This window comes from Scatophagus argus, chromosome 18, assembly GCF_020382885.2.
Source record: "Scatophagus argus isolate fScaArg1 chromosome 18, fScaArg1.pri, whole genome shotgun sequence".
Taxonomy (NCBI): Eukaryota; Metazoa; Chordata; class Actinopteri; family Scatophagidae; genus Scatophagus; species Scatophagus argus.
Genome location: NC_058510.1, coordinates 9,507,150 through 9,518,800, shown reverse-complemented (window position 1 = coordinate 9,518,800; position 11,651 = coordinate 9,507,150). Strand labels below are relative to the sequence as shown.

At 43.2% G+C, this 11,651-nt stretch overlaps 1 protein-coding gene across 2 annotated transcripts in view; it reads right to left on the bottom strand.

Annotated features, from left to right (window-relative positions):
• Positions 1–1,918: 1,918 nt before the first annotated feature.
• Positions 1,919–11,651, bottom strand: part of slc4a2b (solute carrier family 4 member 2b) — a 30,866-nt gene continuing 21,133 nt past the window's right edge. The window contains exons 8-24 of one of the 2 annotated variants that reach the window (XM_046370680.1): positions 11,433–11,525; positions 10,768–10,948; positions 10,535–10,670; positions 9,644–9,845; positions 9,446–9,554; positions 9,122–9,306; positions 8,756–8,972; positions 8,459–8,665; positions 7,897–8,045; positions 7,343–7,537; positions 6,664–6,891; positions 6,202–6,291; positions 5,896–6,062; positions 5,356–5,609; positions 5,059–5,228; positions 4,542–4,715; positions 1,919–4,067 (exon numbers count right to left, since the gene is read on the bottom strand). In XM_046370680.1, the coding sequence (XP_046226636.1) occupies positions 3,987–4,067; positions 4,542–4,715; positions 5,059–5,228; positions 5,356–5,609; positions 5,896–6,062; positions 6,202–6,291; positions 6,664–6,891; positions 7,343–7,537; positions 7,897–8,045; positions 8,459–8,665; positions 8,756–8,972; positions 9,122–9,306; positions 9,446–9,554; positions 9,644–9,845; positions 10,535–10,670; positions 10,768–10,948; positions 11,433–11,525 (2,838 nt within the window). In that variant the 3' untranslated portion in view covers positions 1,919–3,986. The remainder of the gene's footprint in view (positions 4,068–4,541; positions 4,716–5,058; positions 5,229–5,355; positions 5,610–5,895; positions 6,063–6,201; positions 6,292–6,663; positions 6,892–7,342; positions 7,538–7,896; positions 8,046–8,458; positions 8,666–8,755; positions 8,973–9,121; positions 9,307–9,445; positions 9,555–9,643; positions 9,846–10,534; positions 10,671–10,767; positions 10,949–11,432; positions 11,526–11,651) is intronic. The other variant, XM_046370679.1, reaches the window with a different exon arrangement.

Genomic DNA, 11,651 nt, shown 5'->3' with positions numbered 1-11,651 from the left:
TTTTGTTAGCAATAAGAAAAACAGAATATCACCAGCCTTACTCTTACCAATACTTCCAAACATTTAGTCGAAGTTAAAATATCAAAGTAGCTACCTCAGTACATACAGTGTAAAAGAAAAAACAACCTGACTGTTTCCAAGTAAAACAATTTTGTTAAAGTCAACGTCTAACTAACTTATTTGCACAACTTGCTGGATATATGACACAAAAATCTCTCTCAATGTGATAAAGATTCACCAAAATACAGAAAGAATACATTTGACCTGTTTTTAGTTAGTCGTGCTAATAAAATATCTCCAACAAGCACAAGCGAACAGTTTAAGGTGTGACAACATATACTAAATGAGTCATCTGGGTGTTCACTCGGTTCCTGTTGAAGCCAGAAGTGTTGGGGATCCACTGCTGTAACCCATTTGGTTGCAGTGCTGCACTCTGGCCACCTTCATCTCCTGTAAGATAAATGTAAACACCTTATGAAATCAGCTTTTGCAGTGAGGTTTTGGGTCATGGTGAGCTCTTGGTAAACAGACTAACCTGTGTTAGGACCGTCCTGTGGACGCAGTGTACATATGGTTTGGGCTCCTGTTCAATCTCGTCTTTAAATGTTTTGTAACAGACCGCACAGTCTATCAGCGGCTGCATGAATGCACACAAACAAAACAGCACTCAGAAGAGTTAGAAAAGACACTCGCCCTCGAGTTCAGCAATGCAACCCGAAATCAGATCAAACTTACTCTGTCGTTTCTGAACTGGCATGCTGTGGAGTCGACTGTTCCTTTGGGACAATGGGTGGCTTTAAGGTAGAAGTGGTGGTAGATGTATTTCACATCAAATCCGGGCTGAAAGGAAGAAAAGGAGGAAGATTAGCTTCGAACAACTCTGAACCACCTTAAATCGTTTTATCTGATAAAAGCATCGCATTCCTTGATAAGTACAGCATTTCCTGAGGATTTAACTCATTCAACTGCCGGTAATCCATTCAGTAATAAACAACAGCATAGCAAAAGATAAACACAGATTCTGAAAAAGCAGACATGCTGTACGTTACCTCAATGTCGGACTGCAGGAGACTCCTGAAGAAGAGAAAATGATGCTGGATTCCAGCATGAGAGTGGAGCTTCTCCAGGGCCAGATCCACTCCTTTCTTGTACGATTCAGAAAGTTTGTCGTAATTACTCTCCTGTGCATTAGAAGTAAAGAATAAGGCCCCAGGGCTAAACAGCAGAAGCAGCAATAAAGCAGCCATTGTTCTCCCTGTGACTGTGATGTGTGGTTGGGTGGATTGTTGAACTCTGCTGTTTTCCTGAACAGGAAAGAAGATCCAGCCCTCTTTTTCCTGGGAGAAAACAGCCCGGATACATAGAACGTTAATTGCTTTCCAGGCCTCGACTGACTGTCTTTCTTTGACAACGCTGATTCACAACACACATTTCAAAATGAGGGCTTTGGTGTGTTGGCCCGAGAGCTCAATGAGCTGCAACTTAGAAAACAGAGACAACAAAGGAAAATGAAGAAAACATTCTCGGCAATTTGACAACCAAATACAGAACCGGAAAGCAAAAGCAAACTCGCATAACACATCGAAATATAAGAAATAAACAGGAAGTTACAAAACAGCAGCAGTTTAGTGTTCATCACTTCTTGGTTTTGTGACAAATTTCTGTTAAAGTGTGTTTCTGTAATTGTTTCCATACTGGGTTTGTCCATTAAACATTTAAATGCCTGGAATAATCTGTATTTATTTAATTTCTGTATTTGGTTCCATTTTCTGAATTGGTGTCATGATTTTCTAAATGTTGCACGACTTTTTTCAAATTAAAGTAAAGATATTTCTTTCATCAGCTTTTGTTTTGTCTATGTTTATGTATTTTCTTACATCAAAAACAAACAAACAAAAAAACATGACAGAACAACAGCCAGGATAAATAGAAAATAACTTTAATTTGTCATCAATATTTCAACCATTAATGTACAAGGGAATATCAGCAAAATCCTCTCAGACTTTGTATTGCTTTTGAAATGGAACAATTTATTGTATCAGCACTTCACGACTTTGACAGATACTTTGGCATATGCAAACTACCTTCACTCCATCCACAGGCACGATAAGCAAACATAAAACTGACCCTGCACTCCACTGCCTACTTCTCATTAACATCCCCTTCATTGTCCTCGGCCATGAAGCAGCCAAATGGTTATGTGACATCCTCTGAATACAGCAATAATAGCAGTAATGCCTCATATTACAACAGATAAATAATGAAGAAATGTTTGATTTGTGACTGTCTTGAAAGTGCAAACTATTGTAACACATGTGTCGTCCTTAGAAACACCACAGACACTTGCTGATCACTTCATGGTCCCTCGGGACATTTGAGATTTTGTGACACCGAACAGGCACAAGATCACAACGACCTTTGGGCTGTGATGGGACAGTTATGAAGGGAAAGTAGTGTCTGAAATACACGCTTAGGAGTAACAGAGGACCAAAAATGTAAGTTATTTGACACAGTCAAAGCTTTAACCAATCCATGTCACACTGATACAACATGACACAAAACAAGAAACAAAACAAAACAACAAAAAAAGGACAACCATATATATATATATTTTTAAAATCCTTCCCTTCCCCTGTCATGTATGAATATTGAGATTGTCTAAACAGCTTGAGTGGAAATTTGGTCGACCAAATTCACATGAGGGTGAATAAACTGTTTAACAATTAGCAGACGCCAAAAAAAAGGAGCAAAATTATGATAAGAGAAGGAATGTTATACTATGAAATTTTGCTAATTTAGGCTAACAGCAATGTTAGGAGATGTGAGATGGCTGAACTGCAGCTTACTGTTCTGATCACAAACTATTTACATGAGACATTTGGCACATACACAGAGAAGCCAATAAACAGTGATTCCCATAGATCAAGTGAGACCTCAAAACAAACTCCACATTAATACATTAGTGCCCTAAACATGTGCGTGGAGACATTTAGAGTATATTTATAATGTTAAGTTTCTACTAAAACGTGACAAACATGATGTCATGGCATTAGTGTAATGAAATATTGCATTTTCGTGTACCGTTTTTCTTTTTCGGTACATCATCATCACAGTGCTGCAAGATCTCCCTCTGTTGGTGATTTTAATTCATTGCAGATACATAATTTAACATAAAAGCCCAACTTGCTGCATTTGAGCCCCAACATGTTTGGTTAAAGAAGCACAGGCTAAAAATCAGTCACAGGAGAAGCTACATTGATATTTATGGGATTCAAGAGGACCCTAAAGAGATAAAAAGGATTACATAAAATACAGTCATTGTTCAGATTCGGTGTCTTACAAAAGTGCTACAAGCTTCGGGGCGACGGGTAAAGTGATCAGCCGTCTTAAAAAAGAAAAGGCAGAATGAAAAAAAAGTATTATAGTATAGTAGCATACCTTAGTAGTATACCTTATACCTTTTTATTTCCTTCATAAGGCGCTTGGTGAGCTTAAAACATGAAAAGCGACAAACTTGAACCGCAATAACTCTGCATGTTAATGTAAAAGAATAAATCCCATATATCCTCCACATATTCAATGTGAATCAGAGCAACCTTTCAGGGCTAAAAATTAATCAGTCTTGCAAATCTATCATCTACTGTAATTTAATTTTGAGCTCGAGATCACATTACTTGATTTGGAATCTCTTGTCCCCTGAAAAATATATTTTTTTAAAAAAAGTAGTGAACAGAGTGAACACCTGCTATCTGTTTGATCCCCTCAGTTGGATTTCACTCAGCAATGTGATAAAAAGCAACTTTTATAGCTAAAGTTTGACCACAGTAACAACCAACCAGACCTCCAACGTGCTGTACGTTCATGTCTCAGCGAGCAGGCAGAGATGTGGCATCAAGCCGTGAGTGTTTCAGGTCTGAAGGGCTTATTGGTCGCTGGAGGTGTCCGGTGAGAGGTGGTTGGGCGGTAACAGGACAACTTGTTCCGGGTTACACGGGCATGTGCATCTCCGAGTACTCATCCTGACACTCGCGCTCGTCAAACTTTGGCTCTGCGTCGTCCGCATCCAGCTGGAGGAGGGGAGGAGACATCAGGATTAACAATCTGAACTTAAAACATTTTGTTACAACAACAACAAACGTCTTCTTTGTATCTTCATCTTCCAAACCAACAATCAGGCATCACAGTTTGAACAGAAAAAGGGATTATTACATATGAAAAAATAAATAAATAAGCACAACATAAACGTAACATAAATTGAATGTTTGGTGCTATACTTTCCAAAACTTCAGTGTAAACACAAGTACACAAGTTCACAAGTACAGAATATGTTTCTCCTTCTGTGTTGCTATTACACAACTAAAGTAAAATTATCATCAGTGCAGTCATGCAGTTACAGATCCTGTGCAGCTTTATTAAATGATTTTCTTCAAGTCTGCATGTAATTCAGAATTTAATTGAACACTGCCTTTGAAAATGATCTTCTGTCGTCCAAATTGTGGGCGCATAAAGCAGCATAGAGCGCCCCCCCGTGGCTAACTTACGCATGCCATCTCTCTGGCTGTGAAGATGCGGCGCAGCAGGAACATCTTGACAGGGACTGTGAGGATGAGGACGAAGGGGAAAGCCAGCGACGCCTGGGTCGACATTACAGCCCACAGGACCGCCAAACACACCAGCTGGATGCAGGTGAACAGATGCATACGGAGCGTGCGGACCTGGAAGGAAACGCAGATCATTCAGCAGTAGTGTGAGACCAGATAAAAACCGAAGATGAAGGTGAATGTTGTTACAAGGATAAAAGCATTACTGCTGACAAATCAAATCCTGTAATCCTAAGGTTGACAATATATGTAGTCAAGACTGCTTAAAGTGCCAAACCTTCACTGGGAATATCTTAGAGCTTTTAAGCTGTTAATGCATTTAAAAACATTCTGTAGCAAAATCATGTAAATTGTTGTTAGTTGCAGGAAACAGCAACTGGTGACCTTCTCACATTTCATAATTTGACCTATGACGAGGAGACCGAACCAACACTTCCCAAATAAACGCTCCACTCACCTTGCGTACATAAGTGTGGTCAGGGTGATACTTTGGTGGCATGAGTAGCAGCATCATCCGCTCTGTTAGCTGGATGCCATTAAGGGACATCACACCCATGTAGAGGAAGATCCCAAACAGCACCGCCAGCGGGATCTGCCGCAGCAGGTCGCCTATCACGATGGACAAACCTGAGGAGAGGAAGAAATGGGACATTAAATGCTAAGATTCCATTTTACAAGGCAAAAAATATTCAACTTTAAACACTGCATTTTTTGCATTTGGTTTCCACAGAGAGCAGCAGTGTGTGATACTAACCAACCAAGATGGCCACCAGGAGCCCGGTGACCCTCTGCTCCTTCACCTCCTGGATGCGAGGCTTGTCTCCGGGGGCAACCGCCTTACTCATGACAGTCAGGGCGTTGACGTGGGTTACAGAGCGAACGGTTGCGGCAGCCATCCACGGCAGGCCGAATAGAGCTGAGCTGCCGCCCAGCACCACGATGAGCAGCAGGTCCAGATGGAAACCAGATCCCTTCACCAGCATCCGCTCCTTCTTACTCACTATCAGGCTGTGTGGAGCGGGAAGACACGTGAACAACATAAACATAATGAAAAGTCCTCAAAAACAAATCTTTCTAATGAATGCAATAAAATCCTGTAAGCTGCCTTTTAAAATATGTAAGGTGCTATGAAGAAAAGTTTATTACTGTTATCAAACTGTCTGAAAAACCTTTAAACGTTTTATCACCCTTTCTAGTCGACAGAAGAAAACAAACTTACTCCTAAAATATCATTATGATACACAGCTCTGTCATAATGTGGAATAGTTATGTTGATACTCGAGCTGTGACTCACGTGGTGATCTGAGTCTCCATGAAGATGAGGATGAAAACCAGCAGAGCAGGCAAACAGCAGGCAAACATCATCCAGATGGGGAATCCACCGTCGGAGCCCAGAGGACTGATGATCCAGCCACGCTTACTGGGACTCGTCACAGAGAAACCTCGAGGAACGCTCAGTTTCTGGATAGAAGAGGAGGACGAGGACAGAAGTGAGAGTGACAGTGAAAGCGAACGTCTGTGTTGTCAGTCTGCATTAATGCAAACATGAAGCCGAATGTCAACACTTACATAAGAATGAGTGACAGCGTTTCAGTCTTACCTGTGTGTACGTGTCGTTTATGCTGTAATCCACCAGGACCATGATGAGGATGGCAATTGGTACACCAAAATCTCCAATAATCCTGCGAAACTGAACGTCACACAATGTTGAGAACTGGCAGTTTCATAAATTATATCCGAGGATAATCACAAACTTTTAAACATTTTTTAAAAAGTTATTTTTTAAAACACAGAGAACAAAGAAAATCATGCAATATGGTTAAATATGGTTTTGTCAACTAATGTTTCTAATTTCAATAATCTAAGTCTGAAGCCAGTGTAGACATTTTGTTTTTATCTCTGTGCTAAATATGAAGCGATAGCCTGCAGCTGGTTAGCTTAGCATCGCATGCTCTGGTTTGGTCCTGTTTGATGGTAAAAAACAAAAATGTGCAGTACTTCTCAAGCTCACTAATTGTTAATGTTGCAGGATTTATGCGTTAAAGTGAAATGAGCTCCTCACCCTGCCAGGGAAGAACGCGCTGTTCTTGAACTTGCGCAGGTAAAAAGCGATGAAAAATGTTCCCGCCATGAGAACCAGAGAGAGCAGCGCAGTGTTGGGCTCGCCTCGGACCGACACCGTCACCGGCTGGGTGTTGTTGCTCAGCATCAGTGTGATGTTCTCTGCTGAGGCGCCCCCTTCTGTGCTGTTATCGAGGGAACAGCGCTTCAGCGGGTGCTCCTTGAAAATCTGCCCGACGACACAGAGGGTTCATATTAATGCCGATTATTTCACAACAGAATACACACACAAATATGTGCGCACACACACATACACGTGCACACTAGTACCTTCCTTCAAGGGATTATTATTTATCATTCTTTGAGGTATCACAAACCACACTTTCTGGAAAATGAGATTTTCCTGTAGCCAAACGCCTTTCAAGTCTGTGCCATAAAACTTAAAAATAGCAAACCTTCCAGAGTCATAAGCCTGGATAATAGTTAAACTCTTAATCCATTTATGTTTCAAGGTCAATCAATCTCAGAATGATTTCAGGTGCAGTTGTTAGGAAGACATACTCATTTCGACCCTGAAGTTTGAATACCATCCAAAACTGTCTATTCACTTTAGTGTCGTGGACCAGCAGCGTGTCAACAAAAACTTCATGTAATCAGGAGTTGTCAAGTCTCTGGCGTACCTTGATGAGCTTGATGAAGGTCTCGCAGATGAAGATGAGGGAAATGAGGAAGGAGAAGATCTCCTGGGTGAAGCGGGAGACGAAGCGGACCAGGAAGCTTCCCTCGAAGGCAACTGTGACTATTACGATGATGATAAGCCAAAACCCGATCCAGACGCGGCCCGTCAAGTACTCCATATCGTTTGCTTTGCAGAACTGCGAGGACACGAAGCAAAGAAACTCTTGTCATCCACTGGAAAGTTTTGACAACAGCAATAATAAACTGAATTGAGGAATTGATTCTCTATAATTGCATATGCTAACCACATGACATGTAAATGGCATCTTATGACTCAACGAGAAAGCAAAAAAAACATTCTTGCCCAAATGTTTAACTACCTCTTTCACATAATTTTGATTTGTTTTTTTCAGTTAGAATTATTTACAGTTAGAGAGAAATACCAAAAAGTTTTCACAGGCTTTAAAACTACAGCCATACAAATTAGAAGCTTAAAACCACAAGCTTTTGTTATGTTGTTATTCTTAGTGAACTAATTTATTCTTTATCAACTTACACTATAAAAAGCTTCTTCAAAGACCAGCAGGGGGCCAGAGAAGCCCACAACGAGTAGCGGCTGTGCTCCGAGCAAGCAGAAGATCACACCTTGCACTGCTGTCGACACAATCAGCTCAGAAACACCAATCAGACCGTCCGTCTTCTCACCTAGCAACAAACAGACACAACAAATTAACACCATAATGAACACAGGCAAAGTTTCAAGGCTCATCTGTGTACAACATCCATTGCACGTCTGCCCGTCCTGGGTGAGGGATCCCTCCTCTGTTGCTCACCCTGAGGTTTCTTCCATTTTTTCCTGTTAAAGGTTTTTCTGGGAGTTTTTCCTTAGTCGATGTGAGGGTCGAAGGGCAGAGGATGTTGCTGATGTTATGTTAAGCCCTTTGAGACAAACTGCTTGTAAAAATGGGCTATACAAATAAAGTTGACTTGACTTGACTTGACATCTATAGATCGTTGAGCGAACCATCAATACAGAAACACGAAAAGGATTTGAAATGTGAGACGATAAGCTTTGAATCCACAGTAACTTGACTCTCACTTTCCCATGTGCAACTCACCCAGTAGGCCTCCGAATGTTATGGCTGGAGACAGGGCAGCAAAGTAGATAAAGATAATGGCAGCCATGCACTGACTGTTCAGGGCGTCCTTGAAGTCGCTGAGGTACTTTGGGTAACGGCGTCGCACGTCTTGTATCATCCCACCAAAAGGGCGTCTGGTGCGCTCCAACGGGTCGTCTGACTTTTTCATGGGTGTGAGGAGGGCCTCTGAAAGAGCAGGTTGTTAATTACATTGACGGGAAGTCACATCGTGAAATTTCTTTTGATTCACAGATATGTGTATGTGGAGATCCTCACCTTTCTCTTTAAGGCTTTTAGGCTCCTTGGCCAACAGCTTGACCTCCTGCTCCTCCCTCTTACGCAGCATCTCCCTCTGAAAGCGAGCGACAGAGCGCAGCAGCTCATCCCCTCCCATCTCTGAAGGCGGCAGCACGATGCTGCAGTCCAAAAAGCTGTTGATGGCGTTCAGCAGGTCCTGCCTGTCGTCCGCCAGGTAGGCTGCCTCGTGGAATTGCTGGATGGCGAGTAAGATTTTAAAATTTTAACTAATAAAATAAGGTCCATCTACAGTATGGTTCTCTGTAGTTTGCCTCTTGTTTTGCAGGCCTTAACATTGGATCAGTAGCTGTTATTGCAATCCCCTGATGTCTACGCCTCGCTCACCTTGTCAGACATGAGTGTGGAGATAGAGCGTCCTATCTGGTGGTAGTCCATGCTCGTGGTGGCGGGTCCCAGCAGAACGAAGAGGAACCTTACCGGCACGGGGACCTCAAGGACGGACTCCAGCTCCACGGCTTCCTGCAGCCGCACAAACGCCATGGTGGGCTGCTCCAGGAAGTCCACACTGCCTGGGGGACAGTGGGACATGACAGTCAACAATCAGCAAGACAGCACACCATAACATTGAAAAATGAGGGAAGCGATTTCAGACTGATATTTTGAGTGAAGTGATCGTGGTTTACAAGGCTTCAGTGGGAGATAACTCACCCACGAGGACAACAGTGGCCTCAGCGTTTTCAGGAATCTTCTCCAGCAGCTTCAGTTCATGTTTGGACTTTGAACGATGCATACCGGACAGCAAAGTCGGCTCCTTCTGCTGCATAGGGAAAAGCAACACAAGAAGTGACATCGGGATAATGGTTGAAACGCTGAGACTTTTGGAAAACACTTCACTTCCAGACTCACCTGCATCTCGTTCTTCTCCATGTCGATGCGTGTGTCGGTGTTCCCTGTGGTGTGGGTGGTGCCCATGAGCGGGTCGGTCACAGACGGCTCTGGCTGGTGGGTGTGATTGGCACTGTGGTGATGTGTTATCAGACTGCCCAGGCTGGCTGCCGAGATGTTCCTGGGGAAAGGGCTACTGTGCTCCTTCTCATCGCTCGGGTGACTAGGGGAGGCAGGGAGAGGCAGAGAGAGGGTGAGCAGGAGGAAGAGAGGCAGTGACAAGGCATGAAGCAACCTAGGAGCAGGAAGTGTGCAACAGTTGGAGTAAAAAACAATAATTAAATTCCGTTACAAGCAAACAACATTTGCCATTATTGGCAATTAACAGCATGAACTATGGTTAGCTTTGAAAGTGTAGTCTTGTGTCAACATGCCCACTGTAATGAAATTTAACATTAAGAGATGTCTACTTGCAGGTTATGTCCTTAGCGTTGGAGTAAAAGTGATTTTTCCTTCTTTTCCTCACAAACCCAAAGACCACGTGACTGAGCTGGTGGAGAGTGTATGGAGAAGTTCTTTTCACCTAATCTTACAAACCCTCAGATTTAACTTTCTTCAGGGGTCCTGACTCACAGGTTGGTAGCTGGTAATGTAAGTGACCAGTGATGCCATAACTGCTTTGCCAGGTGCTATCTGCACTTTCAACAAAACAACTGGTCACTGCAGTGTCACAAACTAAAAGAGCAATTGACAAGGCAGTAGTAGGATTGCGGTAAACCTTGCATTATAACCTTAAAGAGGGCTCTGCCAGTTTCGTGGTAGAAAGAAACAAAGCCAGTACAGCTGAAATTCTCTCGACAGCTCACTTAATATCCCTCTGAAGAGAGTTCACTGCATGCTTGTTGCAGTCACCTGTGTTTCAGCAGCAGGGCCCTCAGGACGTTGGCTCGGTCCTCAGCTTTGATCTGGTCAGAAATGATCATCTGCTCCACGACCTGGTGAGCGATGCCAGGCAGGGTCTTCTGGTCCAGATCCAGCAGCACTGCACCTGTGGACCCACACATACTTAGCCGAGCACTCTACGCACAGCGCCACAGACGTTTATATTATATATTTATAATATTAACCATGTTTCTGTCTCCTACCATGTGAGATGGTCTTTCGGAGCTCCAGCAAACTGCGGAAAGACAGCGAGGCCACGTGAGGTTTCCCCCATCGATCCGTCTCCTCCTCCACGTCTTCCTCAAACTTGATCCAACGAGCCGTTTCCTTCCACTGCATCTCTTGGTTCTTGTCCATAGTCAGCTCATTCAGCTCCACAAACACCTGTGGAAACGACGTCGCACAGGAGCACATGCAGGTGTGGGTGAGACAGGAAACATCCACACAAAACGACACGCACCTTCAGCTTCTGTGTTTCTTTGTATCCAGTTGACACACTCAGACTTCAGCAAAATCTTAGCTGGTCAACAACAGAAAACAGACTCCATGCTTACCAGGATACCAAGTGATTTAGTCAAATTCTTACAACACAGGTTATTATGCTAAAGCAGATGTTCAACAAAGAAAAAGTTCCATAAAAACACTGAAAACAGCCATACACCATAACCTGGTGAGCATCTCTCAGCATCAGATAATCTGTTTGAGGGTTATTAACTGAACACCATGCTGGTCAGCGACGAAGACCAAACAACAGGCTGGAAAACACTCTCCTTAGTTCATCATCCTGTGCCAAAATACACCTGCCGCATGCCTGTGAAATCACGCTCACACGGGTCAAACCTGACTCTGGTCGGCCACCCAGCCTCACCTTCTTGTATGGCTCAGCCATTTGAATGGAATCCACGTCCAGCAGGACGCCGTCTGGCCGCGAGGCAGAACGGTACAGAATCACCGGTAACGACTGGGGGAGTGAGACGGCGCAGGAGAGGACTCAAATACTGATACAAGCGATAGCGGCACAAAGGATGGGACCCTCACTTTGACACACATGCCTACAGGTAACTCTCCCTCATCACACACACACACA